Here is a 23,493-nt window from a genome sequence, read left to right as displayed (position 1 = left end):
TCATCTTGTTAGAAACACGTATATCTGAGAGCCAACCCAGTCGCCAAAATCATACCTACGTTGACACTGTACGTTTCGTGAACACTGGATTACGTCGCATTTCAACATAAAATTGCGTGTTATACACACACACACACACGCACGCACATGCACAGACACACACACACACACACACACACACACAAGCACACACACACACACACACACACACACACACACACACACACACACACACACACACACACACACACACACACACACACACACACACACACACACACACACACACACACACACACACACGCACACACGCACACGGTGCATTTCGCTGCTAAAACCACAACAAAAAAATATTCCCTCAAATATTATTACTTTCAAAACGTTGGCCAAAATGGCCAATAATATCATTTTTTTTTGGGATGCTTCTAGGACATTTTGGGTGGATTTTGAACGGTATGTGGGGGGCACGTTTTTTGCAGGAAGATCTGGCTCCACCCCGGCGTGGTGGCGTCTCCTTTTGACCTTTTGACCCCAGACTTCTGGGGGAATAGCTGAATCAATTCATTAGTCAATCAGAAGCATGTAAATATCTTTCCGGTGGCGGAAGAGGACAAACAAGGTATCCTTCAACATCTACGCTTCCAGGCGATTGCAACGGTGCCACACATGAGCATATTCGAACATGTTTAATGGTAGTAATTAGCTGTCGAAATTGGAGGCCTTAATCAATACTGAGCAGCTATTGATTTGCTTCCCGATAAAGATTTGTCACAAATGACATGTTATTTAGCATCTACACGTTGAGCTGAGTCCAATGACACCAAGAACGACACTCTAGCTAATGGTAACATGTATTTTACATGGTACACCTAGGTCTAGGACATGATCTCGGTGTAGCAAGAGGCCGAGCTTGATCTCATTGGACTCAGTTTAACGTGTAGATGCTAATTAACATGTAATTTGTCAAAAATCTCCATCGGGAAGCAAATCTATAGCTGGTCATTATTGATAAAGGCCTCCAAAATCGACAGCTAATTACTACCCCGAAACATATTCAAATATGATCATGTGTGGCACTGTTGCAATCGTCTCGAAACGTAGATGTCAAAGGACACCTTGTTTGCTCTGCTGCACCACCGGGAAGATATTTTCATACTTCTAATGGATTGATTCATATTTTAAGGTTCTCGGAGTGAGACTTTAAGTGGCTGCAGCAGAAGTGTTGCGACGAAAGATGATATCAAGAGATTTATAGAATATTCCCATTCACATTATGATTCTTCGTCGTAACTTCCGACCAAACATCCTTTACATTCACAGAGCGAAGATTATGAAAGTCCAGGCTCAGCAAGTGCTCCATCTCGTTGCACCTGCACCCTGCGGCTCGCTTGCAAGATTTTGGCCTGAAGTTCTTCCCAGACCTATACCCTAACATTCCAATATGCATATCTGAGAATCAGGCCTCTCTTCAATAATGACAAAATGTAATGAGAGAAATACAGATTCACTTTTTGTTATCTCATAAGCGGCGTGGTGCCGGCTCCTTTTGACCTTTTGACCCCAGACTTCAAAGACGTGGCCACAGGCCAGCGGTGTCTACACACATTAAGCCACAAATGTACACCTCCATCCCGCAAAAAATGGGGCCTAGAAACTAACCTCTGTCTTATGTACATTGACTGTACTGTTGGAGGTCACGCCCCTTTTCCAGCCTTTTCGAGATAGCTAGGGATGCTAAAATGTTGACACACATTTCCCGGGGCCCCGAGAACGACATATGCAAGATTTGTAGTTCTAGCCCATAGAGAAAAAAAGTTTTCCCAAATGGACTGTCATTTGGACAAAGCCCCTTCAGAAGTGTTGCCTGCGAGACCTAATGGTTCAGAATGTGGTGGAAAAAAGGTTTTTGAGATAGGAAGGTCCTACCGCCCTGAAATTTGAATACCATATTCTAGGGCCTAACTGGGACCCCCGCACCGAAACTTGGCCCGGTCGGACCCCGAGGGCAGGAAGGGGGGGCCTGCCCTTGGGGTCTGACCGCGCCAAGTCTCGGGCAGGAAGGGCCCCCCCTTCCTGCCCTCGGGGTCCGACCGGGCCAAGTTTCGGTGCGGAGGTCCCAGTTAGGCCCTAGAATAAGGTATTAAAATTTCAGGGCAGGTAGGACCTTCCTATCTCAAAAACTCTTTTTCCACCACATTCTGAACCATCAGGTCTTGCAGGCTACACTTCTGAGGGGCTTTGTCCAAATGACACTCCATTTGGGAAAACTTTTTATCTCTAAGGGCTAGAACTCCAAATCTCGGATATGTCGTACACGGGGCCCCGGGAAATGTGTGTAAACATTTTAGCATCCCTAGCTATCTCGAAAAGGTCGGCAAAGGGGCGTGACCTCCAACAGTACAGTGTATGTACATAAGACAGAGGTTAGTTTCTAGTCCCCATTTTTTGTGGGATGGAGGTGTACATTTGTGGCTAAAGGTGTGTAGACACAGCTGGCCTGTGGCCACGTCTTTGAAGTCGGGGGTCAAAAGGTCAAAAGGAGCCGGCACCACGCCGCTTATGAGATAACAAAAAGTGAATCTGTATTTCTCTCATTACATTTTGTCATTATTGAAGAGAGGCCTGATTCTCAGATATGCATATTGGACTGTTAGGGTATAGGTCTGGGAAGAACTTCAGGCCAAAATCTTGCAAGCGAGCCGCTGGGTGCAGGTGCAACGAGATGGAGCACTTGCTGAGCCTGGACTTTCATAATCTTCGCTCTGTGAATGTAAAGGATGTTTGGTCGGAAGTTACGACGAAGAATCATAATGTGAATGGGAATATTCTATAAATCTCTTGATATCATCTTTCGTCGCAACACTTCTGCTGCAGCCACTTAAAGTCTCACTCCGAGAACCTTAAAATATGAATCAATCCATTAGAAGTATGAAAATATCTTCCCGGTGGTGCAGCAGAGCAAACAAGGTGTCCTTTGACATCTACGTTTCGAGACGATTGCAACAGTGCCACACATGATCATATTTGAATATGTTTCGGGGTAGTAATTAGCTGTCGATTTTGGAGGCCTTTATCAATAATGACCAGCTATAGATTTGCTTCCCGATGGAGATTTTTGACAAATTAATGTTAATTAGCATCTACACGTTAAGCTGAGTCCAATGAGATCAAGCTCGGCCTCTTGCTACACCGAGATCATGTCCTAGACCTAGGTGTACCATGTAAAATACATGTTACCATTAGCTAGAGTGTCGTTCTTGGTGTCATTGGACTCAGCTCAACGTGTAGATGCTAAATAACATGTCATTTGTGACAAATCTTTATCGGGAAGCAAATCAATAGCTGCTCAGTATTGATTAAGGCCTCCAATTTCGACAGCTAATTACTACCATTAAACATGTTCGAATATGCTCATGTGTGGCACCGTTGCAATCGCCTGGAAGCGTAGATGTTGAAGGATACCTTGTTTGTCCTCTTCCGCCACCGGAAAGATATTTACATGCTTCTGATTGACTAATGAATTGATTCAGCTATTCCCCCAGAAGTCTGGGGTCAAAAGGTCAAAAGGAGACGCCACCACGCCGGGGTGGAGCCAGATCTTCCTGCAAAAAACGTGCCCCCCACATACCGTTCAAAATCCACCCAAAATGTCCTAGAAGCATCCCAAAAAAAAATGATATTATTGGCCATTTTGGCCAACGTTTTGAAAGTAATAATATTTGAGGGAATATTTTTTTGTTGTGGTTTTAGCAGCGAAATGCACCGTGTGCGTGTGTGGTGTGTGTGTGTGTGTGTGTGTGTGTGTGTGTGTGTGTGTGTGTGTGTGTGTGTGTGTGTGTGTGTGTGTGTGTGTGTGTGTGTGTGTGTGTGTGTGTGTGTGTGTGTGTGTGTGTGTGTGTCTGTGTCTGTGTGTCTGTGTGTCTGTGCGTGCGTGTGTGTGCTTGTGTGTGCTTGTGTGTGTGTGTGTGTGTGTGTCTGTGCATGTGCGTGCGTGTGTGTGTGTGTGTATAACACGCAATTTTATGTTGAAATGCGACGTAATCCAGTGTTCACGAAACGTACAGTGTCAACGTAGGTATGATTTTGGCGACTGGGTTGGCTCTCAGATATACGTGTTTCTAACAAGATGATATCATTAAAAGTTACATAAAGTAACAGTTTAATAACACAAACGCCGGAAGCACGTGAGCTGCTAGTTTAGCGAAAGCAACCTGACGTCGTTGAAACATGCGAGCGAGCCGATCAACTCCTAATAACTATAAAACTAAAGATCAGACACAATCACTGACTGAAGATTATGCAATTAAAAAGTATATTTCTCGCTAGAAATGTTATTAGAAACACGTTTAACGGTGAATCGGTCCTAAAATATTGCATTTCCCATTCAGATAATAAAGATTAATAAAGATCATACACATTCACTGACTGAAGATTATGTAAGGAAAATGTACATTTCTCGCTAGAAATGTCATTAGAAACGCGTTTAATGGTGTATCTGTCCTAAAATATTGCATTTCCCATTCAGATAATAAAGATTAATATAAGCTACGCCGTGTTCCGGAGCCGCGGGGGATTCTGGGAATTGGGGTTCTCAGTTGACAAATGGGGCTTTTGTTAACTTGTTTTGTTGTTAGGATTAAGTGGGTTTAATGGGTTCGGGATGTTATGTGGTTGTGTGTTGTTCTATTAACATTGTTCGTGTGTTCATTATTGTCGACACCGTCACCGAGAGTGACGTGACCATCGTTTCGCGCAGCTGTTCCGTGTTGAAGTCTCGTTCAATAAAAACCAACTTCGGTAAACCTCGTTGTCGAGCGTGCCCCCCCCCCCCTACAAACGTGTCCCCCCCCCCTCAACAAACGTGTCCCCCCCCCCCCCCCCCCTTCAACTAACGTGTCTCAACAAACGTGTCTCTCCCCCCCCCCCCCTCCCCGGTCAACAACAGTCTCCCCCCCCCCCCCAAAAAAAACGGGTCCACAATTTGCCGCGAAAGCCGTGAAACCCAAACCCCGAAACCCGCCTCCACAGCGGCACACGTGGATACTGTAGGTATAACACGCTATTTTTTACGTTGAAATGCTACGTATCCAGTGTTCATGGAAACGTACACCACTGACGTTTTTTCTTGGCGACTGGGTTGGTGGTGCTGACCCCTGAGCAGCCGATGTTAGAGCAGACGTGCACAAATCCTCATAATTCCATGTGCACGGGCCCCGCCGCAAGCCAAGCAAGGCATCATGTGCGCTCTGCACTTTTTACATTCCATCCACATGCCCAGTTACTTCCCTCTATCGCTATTTTAAGATAAATGCCTACTGTACTTCCAAAGGCCTTCTATCATCGGGACATGCCTGGTAGTTCTGTTAGCATTGCAGCGTTGCCTATTTACATAATATAGTTTACATTCAAATGCATTAGGTCAACATTTACATGACGAGAATTCCAATTGTTTGACGTCCATTCATGTATAATTTGACACAGGGCTCTTCTGCACTTATCTGACTTGGGGAAAAGAGAACGCGAGAGAGCAGTGTATAAGTGCTCTCTCGCATTTAGTGTGTGTGTTTTTGTTTGAGGTGGGGTGGTATATTGTGCGGTAATGTGTTTCTATTTCCTTTCCCCTTATTTGGTTACCTTGGAAAACGGACACAATTCAAAATTGATTGCTTTTGACCCGACCTGATGGAAAAACGTCCATCTGCTCGCTCACAGTCATACACACACACACACACACACACACACACACACACACACACACACACACACACACACACACACACACACACACACACACACACACACACACACACACACACACACACACACACACACACACACACACACACACACACACACACACACACAAGCCAGGGAGGACACAGTCCAGAAACGGGTTTCCAGCATTGTCACATCTAAGAATAACAGTGGTCTATCAAACGGACATTGGGGACATGATATGGCAGAACTACAGTGAAATGACCTGACCGACGCTAGAAATCAGGCAGCTTCAGGGATGAGTGTGTGTGTGTGCATGTGCATGTGCATGTATGTGTTTGTGTGTGCGTGTGTGAGAGGAGGCCGTGGGAAGCAGTATCTCAGCCAGGTCTGCTCTTTGTACTACTGTACTTGTGACCCGAGCTAGAGAATGGGAAGCGAAGGGATGAAGAAGGAACAGAGGAACAATGAGGCGCGTGTATGTGTGAGCATGTAATACAGTTAGCAGAAGCCCTGTCTTTATGTGACGATATCACTTTCTTGAGTGTCATGTAAACGCACTACTGCTACATGCTGTTTGGGGATCTTCGGTCATAGGAGACATTTGAGGACACCAACCCGACACCGACTCCATGCATGTAAGGATACAACAAATCACAAACAATTGCTTATTGATGTGTTGTGTAATGGTGTACCAAACTTGGCAACGTGGTTAGGCGACAAAATGGGTATCGTCTTTGTTTTTAAGGAAGCAGCTTTGACTGATCTTTTCCGTTTTTTTGGTTAACGGCTGTTATTAGAGATTAAACATACGTAGTAGGGATTGAATCAATGAGGTGGAAGTCAGCTTCTGGTTGAGCTGACCTTGACCTTTGTTGGGTGTTCTATTGGCACAACAACACCAACACTAACTGGCCTGGGCCAGCGAGTGCCGGCCAGAAGCAGCACACAGAAATAGACTTTAGGAATGAGCCTCCCCAGTCATTAGTGAGGTTACTCAAGGTCTAATGCGCTGTCTGCTCTCAGTCAAAGCACTGACCATAGCTTTTCATGGTATTATGGTCAAATAGTGCTAGATATTTTTCCAAAACAACAAAGTTCCAAGGTTTGTGTTTAGTTGCTTGAAATGATACTTGAGAAATATTGAGGGAAAAGGATATGTATGCGATAACACATATGACATATGCTAAACAACAAAAAATACAGTATTTATATTATATTTACACTATTTACGATGATGATTCTCTCGGGATTCAGGTGATGTATGACCGTGTGTAAGGAGACAGACGGAAACAGCTGGAGCAACCCCACAGCATTCCCATGCCTGTCGAGTAGGGTCACAGTCACTGTGACCCCCAGCACAGTGATCCCCCCCTAACACACACACACACACACACACACACACACACACACACACACACACACACACACACACACACACACACACACACACACACACACACACACACACACACACACACACACACTACAGGCCAATCAACATCTGAAATTAGAATGAAAGGGAAAGATATGGGAATCCAGAGAAGAAGACCACCCTGATGGGTGAGTATAGTGAGCACAGTGGGGGAGAGTTTAAGATCCTGCTCCAGTTTCCCCCACCAAGGTGATAATTCTTTCTGTATTATGCCCCCATTTTGTCTCTGCAGAACACCTGTTAGAAAAGTCCAGGACTCCAGTCGAGTACTGGTTTCCCAACACTCTGCACTCTAGGGATCTCTGCTCCGTAAACACCATTACAATAACAGTATTAGTCCTCAGTGAGGCTTTTCCCTAAGTGCCTCCTCCTTATTTCAATGGCACGAGAAAAGATGTTCGATATCACACAGACCACTGTGGCTGATTAAATCTAATTATCTGGGGTGTAACCGTAAACAAGTAGAGGTGGTGGAGCCTTGGAGGACCAGGTAGGGGGCTTGGAGTACCAGAGTGGAGGCTTTGGGGACCAGGGTGGAGGCTTGGAGGACCAGAGTGGAGGCTTGGAGGACCAGGGTGGAGGCTTGGAGGACCAGAATGCCCGAGGTCGTTAGGTCCTCAGCTGTGCGGACCACTAGCACCACATCACACACACACACACACGGGAGTGTTTCTCTTTCTTCCAACAGATGGACACCAAAGAAGAGATCAGTGCCTTCTCCAGCCTGTGAAATCCCACGCTCTCCGTTTTCTCTAAAGGCGGCTATGTTTCGATACACTAGCTCCCAAAATAAGTGTAGTAACGGGCCGCTGAGTTCATGTGGGACACAGTCAGCTTTCCCATAGACCGAACCGGTCCTTTGTCAAGATTAGAATAACAAAGGGGAATGAAAACAAATAGATGCCATCATTGAAATATGCACTGTGTGCGTGTGTGTGGCAGTATGTGTGTGTGAGATGCCTTTCTGTGCATGCCTTTAAGTACATCAAGTAGAGGAATTCTTGAGTGTATGTATTTATTTAAGTGTGTTTGCCTTGTGTGTGTGTGCGTGTGTGTGTGTGTGTGTGTGTGTGTGTGTGTGTGTGTGTGTGTGTGTGTGTGTGTGTGTGTGTGTGTGTGTGTGTGTGTGTGTGTGTGTGTGTGTGTGTGTGTGTGTGTGTGTGTGTGTGTGTGTGTCACAGTTGGCCTCCACTCCTTCACAGCTCCCATGATGGTAGAAAGTTCCCCTACATCCTCTTTCCCACGTCCCCTCAGGAAAAAGAAAGATGGCTTCCAAATGATGGGCCGGTTATGCCAGCAGAAAACAGTCACCCACGCTGAGGCCGGCTATGGGAAAGGCCATGAGGGTAATAGCTCCTTTTTTCTGTTACACTGTGGGTGTCAAGACAGAGTGAAGAGAGAGTGCAAAGAAAGAAAAAAAGAATGAATGACAGAAAGACAGAAAGATAAAGAGGAACTGATAGAAAAAAAAAGACAAGAGAGAGCGAGCATGAGAGAGAGAACACGAGCGAGAGAGAGAACAAGAGCGAGAGAGAAAGAGCGAGAGCGAGAATGAGAGCGAGAGAAAGATCTCGTAACAAGCATAAGGTGTGCTGATTGCTGCTAGCCCAGGATAAACAATGAAAGCAAGACGGGCAACCAGCCCCCCCCCACACAGACACACACACACACACACGCACACAAACATAACCACAGAGAGTGTGTACAGTTTTTACCCAATGCCTTTCAGGATGAATTGGTAGCATAAGTGACCTTGTATTCTTAGAGTGTGTCGGCATTCAAGACTCACTCTGCTTTGCACTGACGAGTGAAGGAGCCATTGAGGGCTTTCACATATACATTATTAACATGACTCTACATTCTTTACATGCCTCCATACATTGAAGTTCATGTCTTTAGAAATTGTAGTGGACTAAAATTTACCAGAGGTCAGGGATGATTGATCAATAGTCAGCTCACAGACTAAAAAGTCAAACAGACCTGATTGATGTGTTTTTTAAGGATATTTATTATTATATGTAATAATGTAATAGCGCATATGATTATACTCAAATAAAATCAAGAGTACATAAGTACACATCTGATATAAATATATATATACAACACCCTATACACACGTGTCTACACACAAATACATACACATAGATTATTAACTTTTAATAGAATTTGATGAACTGGCAAACGGATGATCCACATTAGCAATAGCAGTAGACAGATATATTTTATACACAGGATAAGATTTACTTTATGTATCCCGGTGGGTAACATGGCAGTACAAGCAGTAGTAGTACGAGTGGTAGAAGTACTGTTGGTAGCATGCAGCAGGAGGAGCATCAGCAAAACAACCCGAAACCACTAGTATAAAATTAGCACTGTAGTTTCGTTTCAATCAGAGGTTATTCCCATGGAGGGACTTTCCAGTCAGCCGTCCCGCCAGCCGACAGTGCTGCCTGTAGGTTACCACGGTAGCAGCACAGCCACAGAAGCCTCCCCTGCGGAGCCGGCGTGACCGCTATCCCCAGCCCAGAGGAGAGGCTTGCATTAGGTTAAAAGGCTCCTAATGTGGCCTGGATCAACACAGTGTAACCGTGTTTCAGGAAAACACCATCCATTATTAAACAGGCTGTTGTTGGTGGTGGAGGACAGGCAAAGCGGAAAGCGGTCGTTGGCTGATTAAAGTCCGGATCAAAGAGCCGTGGAGAGATAACATCAAGTTCAGGAGATGCTTCAGTCACTCTGCCTGACTGAGTTCCGCTCTAAAAGCCAGTGAGGATCAGATGTTTAATGGTCATGCCTGAGCGTGGGCCTGAGACCCTATAGGAGTATGGCGGGACGGTGGGAGCTGTGGACACTTTAAGAGGGGGATCAAGGAGGAATGGGTTCACTATCTCTTATCTCACTCTCATTCCCTCACACTCTCTCGGTTTCCTTCGGCAGGAGGGAGGCACTGCCCCTCTGAATTCTGTCAATGCAGACCAATGAGGTTTGACATGATTCAGGAATGTTCCATGAATGAATGAGTAAACCAGAGAAGAAATAGCCAACAAACGTACCATGAAAGAACGGTAATCAATAAACAGAAATAGGGGGAGGAATGGAAACAGATTAGCTTGTTCGGTGGATACAAACAAACTTCAGAGACCAACTGAGGCGACTGTTTAATTGGTGTCTTCGGTTTTGATTTTGTGATTCAATGGTAAGGTTCCCTCTCAATCCCACTGGACTGTGGCCATACAAAGGGTCAGTATCAGTGGGAGCAGATGAGGATTGTTTGGCGTCCCCTAATCTCCAGGTCGTGTGGCTTGTGTTTTTCAGTAGCAGTAGCACTTTTCAGGAGGAGAGGTCAAGAGCACCGTAGGAAGGAACAAAGAGGTCGTGGACACCAACATATATTAACATGTCAAATAAAAGGAAACTGAGTTGACCGGGTGTCTCGAGTTAAGCTGACCCTTCTTCTGTCAGTATCCGCAAAATCCATGTGTGTTCTCTTAATTATCATGTTATTGTATCATAAACCGAAATTTACCATCTGGGATTATTAAAGTACATCTTAAATGACATAAACACGAAATGTTGACCTTATTATAATATGTTTTGACTATTGCCTCCAGTAGCCAAGCAGAAAAACAGAAATACAGAGTCCAAAGGATTGAAATACTATGCTCAAATTATTTTTTCACGCCCAGTTTTACCACACAAATCTAAAGCACCTGGGTTGTCTTGAGTGCTACAAATTGTTTTCACGCACACAGGCCACGCTGCACTGTACCAGGAACCATTCGGCAGATGAAGAAAGTTTCAGAGTGGCTATTATAATCTGCTTTTTAAATGCATTGCAATACCACTGTGTAGGAGATTTGAAATGTGTCACTCTCGCAATGGAAGTTTTGAATAGAAGATAGTCGATCTTTCTAGCAAATGAGACTTCTATAAGGGTACTGAATTTCGATTAAAGAGCTTGACTGTATCTCATGCCTGATACATGTTGCGTTACATCCTGATGTGAACAGACCCTGTAATACAATGATTAGATTTGAATGCATAACCATGAAAACCTTCCTCTTGAAACATCTCTCTGACATTTGTGTGAGATTTCAAGTGGCAATACGGAAAATTGGCATCCTTTAAGGTACTGTGTATTTTTGATCATAATTTTTTTATAATGCAGTGTTACCGACCATAACATAGGATCTCTTTTCTAAGTAAACAACAGCAGCACAGAATGATTGATGTGCTTGCCTGAATTAATTTAGCATTAATAGCAGCAGTATGCTGCTATTAATGTCACTTTAAGTTTTCATGTTGGGCGTTCTGGGCGGGCGGTCATTATTGAAAACCTGTCAGACTTGGGAGGACTCAACTGGGCCAGCCACTTAAGGTTGGCGGACTAACCTATTTCATACTCAACAACAATGCAACAGCAAACACTTTATTTTTTATTATTTAATTAAATATCCTATTTCAAAACTTGGACGAAATACACATCAACATAATTAAATGTATTGTAATAAAATGTACAAAATAAAATGTACTATACTATATTTTACATAAGATACTGTTATTTTTTTATAAAAATTATATAGTTTTTCTTTTTTGGGGTCATCAATATCATACCTTCTGTATTTCTGAATACCCTGGTACATCGTCATACTGTGACACCGCCCAATCCTACAGTAAAATAATTAGATTGTTGAAATATTGCTCTTGCCAAAGAACATCTGGAAACCGACACAATGGTATTCTTGCTAGGTTGTTGAATTTAGATGCACACTTATTTCTTTGGTCTTTTGTTGTTCGTTTCCATCAACAGTTTGGTTGCTTTAAAGTATTTAAAAACTTTTAATTTTTTACATGCAGTGACAATGCAACTACTGAAATACTTTATTACGGGAAACAAAACGTGACTAAGAGCCCTGGAATCCGGCCATCTGACTCCATGTATCTTACTGTGGAATGTGTGAAATTGATTATCGTCTTAATCGTAGCCTAGCCTACATTGAAAGGGCTATAATTGTGGCACAATTCATCACTTGTTGTTCTTTCCCCCTGAAATGGATACGATGTCAGTATCCATTTGTAGAAAATAAATATGCCTTCTACAAATCACATAAATCCTAGCTAACAAATGGTGTCAATTACAGCAACATAGTAAAAATTCACACCCTTGCAATGGCTGGGAATGTTCAAACCCTTTCTCTCAAACCACAGGGGCCCATGCATCAAGCAATCAGAGAGAAACTGGGTTCGGTGTAAATGACATGATCGGACAGCTGGGGGGATTTTATGTTTGCTATGTGAGGATTGTGACAAAAGCTGGGTGGATTGTGACCAAAAATTAACCAAGGCCCGAGGGAATCTGAACCAAAGAGGCACAATTCATCAATAAAGTGTTAGGTTGTTGATGATGAAGAGCCGTCTCCAAGGGATGTTTTTCTTGCAGTTCATGAATCCGCTCATTATGGAATAAGCCTTTTTTTTACTGGATTTCCCTAATTGTGCTTGATCTTCCATAAGAGGCCTAGTTCAGATGCATCTAATAAGACCATTGGGGCAGCTATTGGAATTTTAATGATAACGAAAAAACGATTTAACGCCAGCACTGCATCATGTTGAAAAAGTCCAATAAATCTATTTTAGTATATCATATAGCATAAATATCCTTGAATTAATGTTTTCTACAGCCAGACAAGCCTCCCCTTATAAACAAGGTGGACTCTACGGATGTAAGTGATTAAAAAAATGGGTTCAAACAGGACAGTGTTCAACCAAAGTAGTAAAGACCTTCCGGGAAACGATCACTCACTGTGACTGTCCAGTTACAGTCCACCACAGATGTATGGAGTCAGATCTCAAGGTAGGTCATCTGCTGAAGTTCAGAGGCTCATAAAGAAGCAATAACGCGGTGCCTGATTGGTCCCCAGGTAGTACGCTACGTGGTGCTGGCTCATTAGCCCAGAGCACAGGGCAGGGAGCTGAAACTGTTCAAATAACTTATAGCTCCACATGCTAAACCAAAAGCTAAATATAACTCTGTAGAATAGAAACACATAGAAATACATTTCATGTAAATCACTAAAAATAATTGGAATGAAACAAATACAAAGGTATATAAAGAAATATAATTTATATCAATAGTTGAATAAGTAAGGATAGAAACAGGAACCGAGAAAAAAAGCATTGGGTTAGGGTTAGACAGAATAATTGTGTTTTCTCTCATTTGGCATTTGAGTGTATCATAAACATCTGGTCCTTCAACTTTTAGAGCCTCATAAAATAGATACAAGCTCTTGTGGAGCCAAACATAAAATGTGATTATCATGAACAGTTTATGTTTATCTAGCAATGTATGCCTCATAGAAAGTATATGTAATCCATGCATTTTTAGGCATATTGTTGTGCTTCCTAGTTTGACTTATTCAAAAACAAAATGGTTTGAGTTCTATGTGCCCTATAACGCTGTTTCCATAACCAAGGGAAAGAGTCTTTGTGGTACTATTAAGGAAAGCATGAGAAGGATTAAAAGTCACATTATTGTAGGACATTACTCAAAATATTTGGGGAAAATATATTGTACCCAATAATGGCATCAGATAAGAAATGGGTTACAAGGAAAATGTATTCTCTGCACTGTCACAAACAGCAACTGGGGAGAGGTGAAGAGGGCAGTTCTGCAGTGGTGTCTTTGGCAGTGGAATACAGTAATAAATCCACTGGGAAAATAGCATCTGATGACAAGAAGCTTGTGACATAGTAGATCAGGCTTGTGACATGGTAGATTAGGCTTAGGACATGAAATTATCTACATTGGAGTCAATTGCAGTAACGATCCAAGCAGGTGTGTGTGTGTGTGTGTGTGTGTGTGTGTGTGTGTGTGTGTGTGTGTGTGTGTGTGTGTGTGTGTGTGTGTGTGTGTGTGTGTGTGTGTGTGTGTGTGTGTGTGTGTGTGCGTGCGTGCGTGCGTGCGTGCGTGCGTGCGTGCGTGCGTGCGTGCGTGCGTGCGTGCGTGCGTGCGTGCGTGCGTGCGTGCGTGCGTGCGTGGGTGGGTGGGTGGGTGGGTGGGTGGGTGGGTGGGTGGGTGGGTGGGTGCGTGCGTGGGTGCGTGCGTGCGTGTGTGTGCATGCATTTGTCTGTGTGTGTGGATGGGTGTGGGTTCACGTGTACATCTCTTTGTTACTATTAATGTGTGTATGTGTTTATCGACGTGTTTATGTACGGGTGCATGTATGCACACTGAGAAACGTGCGGCAATAAAAAGAATGTCTTGAAGTGATGTAATCCAATCGTATGGCCGTCCCCTTGAAGTGTAATGGTATGAGCCGCATGAGGGCACCAGGTGTACTCAGCTGTCCGTCTGCTACTCCCAAGAATCTTCAAAGACTACAATCCAGGCCAGAGCGGTATCATTGGTAAAGGTAGGATTGTGGTGGGGTAGAACCCAATACAGCCCAATAAATAACAGAACAGCCCGTGCCCTTGCACCTCATCCATCCAGTCAGTGTGTAGCCGACAGATCAAGATGCGTTATAATATATCACATGTGCAGAGAAGGATCAATCCCACCATCTGTAACTGAACTGTATGAAACTCATGCACTGGTGTGATGTATATAATTGACTGAAAGTCAAAGTGCTTTCTGTTTTCCGTGGTTTTTATTATATTATAAATATATACAATAAATCAGCGAAAGATTTATCAGCAATCCGAAAATCAGCAAAAAAGGCATCTAACATGTTGAAACACCTCATTCCTTTGTTTTTTCCAGGGAGGAAATACGCTGACAAGGGGACCAGCATTCCACATCCGAGAAGCGTACACCAAAGCCGGAATATAAACTTCCTTCCTCCCTTTCATACAATACGCAATCACAGGCCCACTCCCTCGCTACTAAGAAACAGTGTGGATGTTAAAGAGATTGTTCAACAAGCCTTGATTGGGGCCAAGTTGGTGGACAGCCTCAGAAAGGCCTCGCCAAACAATAATAAGTAATGTTGTGTTTTGCGAGATAAGGTGCTGAAAACGTACACAATGCAGTGCTGACGACAACTGTAAAGTGTCCTGGGAGTGGGAACCCACGCCACTATTAGCCCACTCACACGCCCCCCCCCCCCCCCAGCCACCCACCACTCCCCGGCCTGCCCCACCCCCTGGCCTCTCAGCCTCGCTGCTCTGCTGTATTGACCCTGATAGTGGGGTTAATGGACACTGTTCACATCAATAGGCGGATCAAACGCTCAACCTTTTGCTTCCTGAAATCCAGGCTCCGCAGTGACGGCAACGTACACTTGTAAGGTTGAAAGAGGCTCAGCTGGATTGAATCGCTGTGTCTAAGAACGGTACGCAGTCTGTATTTTTTTAAACTTCCTTCAACACTTTGTTGAATGAATCTAGAGTTTGCCTGTTTCTCTATCGGATTGTTTAAATATCTTTACCCAGGAAGATCACTTGGTATTCCTTTGTGACTCATTCTAAATCTCAAATGATGAAACTCAGTATTCTCTGCAACCAATTCATCTTCACAATGAAGAACTCAGATGAACTTTGGATGGCGTCAAACAAAATCCATTTGTCACATCATTAAAAGCAGAAGTTTCAGGAGGATTTGGCTGACCCATACATTGATTTCTCAAGTTATGTTGCAACGGTCAACCTCCAAATCCTTCTAAAATTAACCACGTTAACACAAATAGTATGTCTTCTGTCATAAGGGTTTCTAAGAACCGCCAAGAAAATGCTCTGTATAGGTTTTATAGGGTAGTTCTAGAACTATTGAGGGATTCTAAATCCTAATACTTTTTTTAGAGTGGGAAATGTTACGAAGTAGAGACACTTCAAAGCATGAAGCCTGCTGTAATTTGTGTTGTCTTCATTCAAACAGTTGAACATCCCGTTAATATTCTTTAAAATGTATACCACTGTTATACTATTGTACTATTTGGACTTGGATGACATTGGTGAATATTCCCTACAAATATATATTTTAACTGTGATTAACTCGGATGTAGAAATTTCTGAGATCATATCACATTTTTACAAGCACCGGATCCGAACACAGCAGCAGAGAGAGGCCTGGTTCTCCTCTCGGCCTAGTGTTCTGTGAGCTTTGTTGCATGGTAACCGACAAACATGACCCTGGGACTAGCTGAGGGCTTCACTTCAATGATAAAGATTGTTGTTTAAAAAAAGAAAACACGTGGCCCACACAAACTCTCCCCCTGACGAGGTCCTGGAGGTATAAAACAAATATCATGTATTTAGAAACACAGGACACTGCCAACGGTGGCATGGAGACACACGCTTATGCACTTTGCCTCCCCTATTCAACCCTTCTGAAAACTTAAGACTAAATTTCTTAACTCTCGGGTTGATATTATGATGTCGACAAGTGTAGAACAGTAGATTGATTGGTAGGACATCTATCTATCAACAACAAATACCGATATGTTCAGATCCCGGTTCAGATCCAGGCCTTAAAAAAAACCTCAAAAGCAAAATTGTAATTAACTGACACATACCATACCAATGTGAGGCTCACACTATTACCTTGGCCTCCGAACTATGTCCAACGGGGACCCAGAATAGTCCGGCCAGATACTGGGTTTAAATGCGTTCGAGGGGAAACTGGCATTCCTCTGTCTGAGAGCTCTCGGTCATAAGGGACTCCCATTGCATGTCCTATGCTGATCATCTGCCAGAACGCAGGGCCTCTGTTTTCTGTACTGTGGTGGAGGCGCGACAAAGACGTCGATTGTCCAGGAAGGGAACTTTCTTTCTCTGAAGAGCACTAGTTGTCTGAGGAAACCAAGACACCAGATCAACCCCGCTAGAAAGAGCGAAGGAACCTATTGTTCTAATTCTAATGGCAGAGGTCGGATGTGTGTTGCCCTTTGAACTTCCAAAATTGGCTGATGTCACAGGAAGTAAATTCTATCCCATCAACAGTCAGTGCAATAATCTATCAACTTTCTTTCTTTTGCTGGCTGCCCCCAGGGTGAGGACAGCTCACACGTATAGTATTAGTAATTGCTCATGCTTCAAACAGATGAGTTATTGCTCGATTGCTAGATTGATGTGTGAGAGTGGGAATGTGTTTGGGCAACTCTCCCCATGAGCCAAAAAAGTCTGACGCCTCTTCGATTTGAGTTTTTGAGCTTTAAGTTGTGGAGCTATAAACTATTTTAATTTATTTGCACCTCAGATGTGAATAATACCATTGTAAATGTGTTGACAAAGCGGCAGTAAAATAGGCAATGAAGAGTTTGTTCAATTGAAGTCGGAGAGAGAGAGAGAGAGAGAGAGAGAGAGAGGGCGGGTTGCGAGGGGCGAGCCTTGGCTTGACTCAGACAGGTAGACACTAAAGCCTTTACAGGTTCCAGGAAGAGGAATAAGGATGTGTAAGGTGACAGGGAGGACCAGCAGAGAGTGGGAATCAGGAAACCAACGATAATAGGGCTGAAGTCAAACAGGACAGGAGATCAACAACAATGCCTTCGGAAAAAATGTGTTTCGTCTGGAGAACCAAAAACAGACACACACACAGCATGAGAGGTGTGGGCGTTGGGGGAAGGGGGGGGGGGGGGGGCTGAACACACGCACCGGGTGGACGGTGGAAAGAGGCACACGTTTCCTCTTCTATCAACAAACAAAAACACGTAGACAAGAGGCAGACGGCCCAGCGAGTCCCCCCCCCCGCCTCCCGCACACACCTTTGTCAATGCACATTCACTTACTCTATGCTCTATAACATGTCCTTGTTGTTTAATACACTGAGAGACAGTCTCATTAACAAATAATTTAATGCATCTCAGCAGTTGCTAGGGTCTGCTAGGTCTCAAACTGAAGCCGCTGGTTTCATAAGTTAACTTGTTGTCTATACCTTCGTCAGTTTCTTTACATCCAATCTAGCATGACTGATTGCCCTATTCAGGCCTATTACACCACCATGTTCCACCAGTACATCTAAACAGTGAGAGAGGCAAAATGACAAATGACTGATTTGTGCGTTTGGGTACTTCAATGTGTATGCATATTTGGACTACTTGTGTCCATGGTGTTGAGTGCGTGCTTGCGTGTGTCTGCTATTTGTGTGTTCATTTTGTGTGGTATGTGCATGCATATCTTTGTGTGTGTGTGTGTGTGTGTGTGTGTGTGTGTGTGTGTGTGTGTGTGTGTGTGTGTGTGTGTGTGTGTGTGTGTGTGTGTGTGTGTGTGTGTGTGTGTGTGTGTGTGTGTGTGTGTGTGTGTGTGTGTGTGTGTGTGGTGCCCTATTCAGAGCTGGGCAAGTTTATCCTTTGGTTATTATAACAGATGAGACAGATGAGAGGAAACAGGTTTCTTCACAACTGAATCTATGCGGATGAGACAAACCACCCTGGTTATTATAAATAAAATGTAGGCACAGCATGAAAAATGCCAATTATGATTTGCCATTAAAGGGCAAATTATTATATGAAGCGCATAACCTAAAGAATAAACAAACCACTTTTATGACAGAAGTCATATTTATGTGAGATGTCATCAAAGTGATTTCACTTTCCAACAGCACACGCTTACAAGTTCAAGTTGTTGGTCGCAAAGTTTGCATTCCTGAAACCTCACACATCCGACAGCATACCTTCAATTACAGTTTACTGGGGCGGTGTAGCATACACTAAAGGAGTGCTTATTAGGTTATAAAAATAGACTTTGACGTTACGCTTTAAGTATGTTTAAATGAAAGCCTACAGGCACCAATTTCGTCAAGTGAACTTGATTCAAGCATTCTCTACCTGTCCACGTTAAATCTACATTGCAACATTTTACATCAGGCTGAAGACGAACCACAGTCCGGCTGCATTGAAGATGGATCGGTTATGTAAAATCCTTTTTCCATTTCCTTTTTCTATTTTTTTATCACTGGCCTCCCTCGATTCATTTGCAATTTCAACAGTTCACACACTCCGGCTAAATTCCCAGCGACATCTTAACAAGAAGGTAGTGTGTGTGTGTATCACATGTTCACAGTTTGCACAGGTCCCGCTGCAGCCTACTGCAGGAGCCCGGAGCGACCCCACAAAGTTTAGCTGGAGGCTACCTTCAGAACCCTGAACTACCGCTATCTTTGAAAGAAGGGATCTCGGTCATTCACTCACCTCCCCACGTGTGAAGGAGGAATAAAAGTCCAACAAGGAGAGCGGTCTTCGTCCGTAAAGCCATAGTCGTTGAGTCCTGCTGCCCTGAGAGTGTGAGGGGAGTGAAGTGAGTCTGACAGTCAGTTGGTCCTCCTGGCAAATTGTAGGCGCGAACGCGCGCGTGTGTGCGTGCGTGCGTGCGTGCGACCGTGCGTGTGTGTGAGAGAGAGAGAGAGAGAGAGAGAGAGAGAGAGAGAGAGAGAGAGAGAGAGAGAGAGAGAGAGAGAGAGAGAGAGAGAGAGAGAGAGAGAGAGAGAAATGGGAGGGCAACTGATGTAACGTTAGCGGTGGTTCTCACAGGATAGCGCGTGGTGTTGATTTAAGCCGTAGGGGTTATTTGACGTTAATAAGTATTCAACCAGATCTGGTAGATGTGTCGAGAATATTTGAATCAACGATTTTCAATGTTTCGCATCGCTTAAAAGCTGAAGAAAATTATAAAGTTTAGCCTATTTGCCTGGAGAGTTAACTTGACAGGAACATTTTCATTATTCTCCAGACTGCATCTGGCAGCTGCCCAACGGAGCCCTTTATGGACACTACATCTGTCCCGGGTGATCACGTTTCAATGATGATTGAGGTCAACATTAACGCAGGCAATGGCAGCCCAGTGTAAAATAAAAAATATTCAAATCAACAAGAAGTCCTATCACTTTTAGACTATATATTTTTTCATTGATTTAAACAAACAAGTCAAGTTCACCGTTCCAACGTTATATTATACATTTTTCTGTTGATACCTCACTTGTAATGCAAGTTGAAATACTACAGAATGTAGTTCATGACATTTTAAATATGATACCTGTAAATGAGCGCCGTGCCCATAAATAAAACTTGGATGCGACTCAAATGTCCTTGTATGGTCATGTGGTCTTGCCTGCTCCATAGTAATCATATGGAAGATTTAGCATGAGGACAGCGTGGGACAAACACAAGAGCCTAGATCCCTTCGTTGTGTCTCTGGGTATATTTTATACCTTGTGAAAATGGCAAAGGCACGGTTGGTTTGTACGTCTGAACTAAACTACCAGTGCATTTAACGTCTGCAGTGTTTGCTCACCTGCAGGAGAGCACACACATATGTTACTGAGCTGGGAGGACGGGAATTAGACTCCTCCTACCTATAGGTTGAGAGAAGATTAAGGCCATATTCAGTCCACATACCTCATCCATCCTGGTTATAAAGCCATGTTTTATGTCAAATCCAATACCTTATAAGTCTTGGCTCACGATTTAAGACAGTATTTGATTCAATGAACAGAACAGCCAATTTAAAGCCAGAGATGTAAGTTTGAAGTCTGCATAGTAAATACTCTGCCATGAATTTCTATCCAGAAAGCAATGTACAGGTACAGGTATGTAAAAGGTGGATTACAATTAATATGTGTGTTATCAGAGAAAAGTACGACATCGTAGAAAGTATCTGTCTGTATTTGGTCCTTTTTGAGAATCCCAGCAAGTTAGTAACAGTTGGCAATTTATAGTTCCATTCAATATATAATTATATTTGTTTTGAAGAGTGCATGGCATACTCAAACCATACTGGACACATCTTATCAGACATCTTGGGTCATGTATTTTAAAGGTTGGGTATGGAATTCACTTTTTCTGCCATTTTTGCAAAATTACTTGAAATCCTTATCATAAACCACTTACAGCCACTGAGTTAGAAGTACTGACATGAAAATGAAACAAGTCAATCATCTGTGGAACGGGCAGGGCTCGAAAAACTCCAGCCAATGATTTCCAGAGCCACCGAGTTGCATTGGACAGTAAGTACGTCAATCAAACGGTCGTACTGCACTCCCCCTCCCCCGCGCCCCGCGCGCGACCCCTTCGTGCAGTACTCGTGACCCAGAGCTCGTGACCCAGAGCAAGCTCCTGTTTGTAGTTATCCTGCGGTAGCTACTGGAGCTAGCTAATGGCTCGCTCTCGCGCATCTGTGTTCGCGCTCGTGCATGATTGCGCGTCCATGTACTTGGAATGGGTGGAGTCAGAGTCAGCGTTGAAGGAGAGGGGGTAGGACCATTTGAGTTGTGTATTTTCAAAATCTGCTGCCGTTTCGCAAATCCCATACCCAACCTTTAAGCATACGTTTCCCACGTTTTGGGTGTTTTTTTAATGTGTTTCCCTCTGGTGGTAACCCAATAGAGGTCATGGGAGAAGTAAAGAGAGCTGTATTTAATATTTTTCCTGGGACTGGGACGACTACTCCAGTACTGCTTCACATAGCAAACATAAAGGGCCTCACTGGCTCTCAGATGGCTAGAGAGCATCTCAGCAAATATTAGTAATGACACTTTACTGCATTAAGTTAAATAAGGCTAATTTCCAATTTCATATATGTAGAGCTGTGATGTATATCTATCTCCTCTGGTGAAGGTAAAAACTAAAGGCATATTTTAAACGTGTTAAAAGTAGAGGGAGAGAGAGAGAGAGAGAGAGAGAGAGAGAGAGAGAGAGAGAGAGAGAGAGCCCATGACCTTTCCATGGGCATGCACAATGTTCATTTACATTGTCAAATACAAAAGTCAAATATGTATATATATTGGATTAGTCGTCCCCTTCTTGCTGCTGCATGTTTGATTGTTGATGTCTACGGTATTGTCAAAGTCTTTGGGTGATTTGCGGGAAAAAATTGTTTCTGATATTCTGGTATAGTTCACAGGAGGTTAGAAAGTTCAGCCTGTTTCCCCCCTGCTTTTGTGTGCTGTTGGTGCATAGCCTGTCTGCTCTGGGGAGCCCGTCTGTCTATGGCGGACTTTCTCAATCGTATGGCTGTGCTGAGTCTGCACTGAGACTGTCCATCTGTCCACCAAATGTCTCAGCTTTTATAATCATTCGGCTACTGTTTACTCAGTTCGTAAAATAGCAATCCAGTCTACTCTGTGGTTTTGTTGATTCTTTCCAATGTTCCAGTGCTTGTATTTTTGTTTCTTCATCACTTGGTTTGGTGTAGCGAGGCAGGCCTTGCGGCTCTGTGTGGTGAGTTGCTGTTGGTTCCAGATTCGGAAATTGGATTTACAGAATTCTGCAAAGTATCAACTTGTGTTTGGCCCATTTTGTGAATTCTTGGTTGGTGAGAGGACCCCAGACTTCACTACCATAGAGGGCAATTGGTTTAAATTACAAAGAGTCCATGTTTTAAAGCCAGTTCGACTGGGATGTCCCGTTGGATGTTCCTTCTGATGGTGTAGAAGGCTCTCTGCTGTGTTTTTCATGTTTGTAGATGTCGTATTTTGTTTTCTCTAGAGCTGAAGTATCAAGAGAGAATATTTTTGTTCCTGGAGGCTTGATTCTCTCAAAGAGAGTGGTACAACTTCACAAAATGAGAGCAATTGTTACACAAGGCTTTAAACATAGAAAGTTCAATGCATTGACTGATGACCGACATGTTAGAACAATTTTGTCTCACTGTTTAATTCCAATGGATTAATAAATCCATTGTTGTTGGTGGTGGTGAGTATCTCACACAGAATGTATGTGGAGAACCAAACCATTTGGTATGTGATGGGCTCAAACAAGAATGCAGTGCATAAAAACATTTCACAATCTAGGATGATAATTTTCTTCATTATGTTGACGAATATTTATTAGGTATAAACCACCACTTTGTTTTCATTGAATTGAGTTTGGATTGAATCTCAAGGTTCTCATGGATTCTCATGCAGACTAATGGCCATTGCTACAAAGACAAATGCATGAGAACCATGAGACTTAACCAAAACACCATGTAATCTATAGAAAGTAGGTTGAGCAAAGAAAATGTGCAGAGAGCAGCTTGAGACATAATGTCGCTGGGGTTGAATTAGTGTTAAGAGTATAGGTCTCCCATTGCAGATATCTTAAAATAGCCTTGTGAAGGGTCTCAAGACATCCTCTGTTAGCCTTTAACATGCTACATCCTGGAGGGGGGCTAGGGAATACTTGGGGGCAACGGGTTTGAAATGTAAACTGAAAAAGGGGATAAAAACAGGAAGAGCATCCAATGCTCCAAAAACTTTTCATGGAATCTGAAGATCCTGAACGTGGTTTGAACACCAGGTTTTCACACCCTCTTCACATATGTTGGCTAATAGCAAATAGCCTCAAACCAAAATCCCGGCACGGCTCTCTCGCAGAACTCATAAAGCCCTTTCCTTTGGGTGGATTTACTGGGCTGAAGATAAATTAACA

The 23,493-nt window shown here is 43.4% G+C and overlaps 1 protein-coding gene across 13 annotated transcripts in view; it reads right to left on the bottom strand.

The window, feature by feature from the left end:
- Nucleotides 1-19,414, bottom strand: part of mcamb (melanoma cell adhesion molecule b) — a 34,918-nt gene extending 15,504 nt beyond the window's left edge. For 8 of the 13 annotated variants that reach the window (XM_056612193.1, XM_056612194.1, XM_056612195.1 and 5 more), the window contains exon 1: nt 19,279-19,414. In XM_056612193.1, the coding sequence (XP_056468168.1) occupies nt 19,279-19,342 (64 nt within the window). In that variant the 5' untranslated portion in view covers nt 19,343-19,414. The remainder of the gene's footprint in view (nt 1-19,278) is intronic. The other 5 variants (XM_056612203.1, XM_056612202.1, XM_056612204.1 and 2 more) reach the window with 1 other exon arrangement.
- Between the last annotated feature and the right edge of the window lie 4,079 nt (nt 19,415-23,493).

This window comes from Gadus chalcogrammus, chromosome 16 (genome assembly GCF_026213295.1).
Source record: "Gadus chalcogrammus isolate NIFS_2021 chromosome 16, NIFS_Gcha_1.0, whole genome shotgun sequence".
Taxonomy (NCBI): Eukaryota; Metazoa; Chordata; class Actinopteri; order Gadiformes; family Gadidae; genus Gadus; species Gadus chalcogrammus.
The sequence above is the reverse complement of the archived record's forward strand: the minus strand, read 5'-3'. Positions and strand labels throughout refer to the sequence as shown.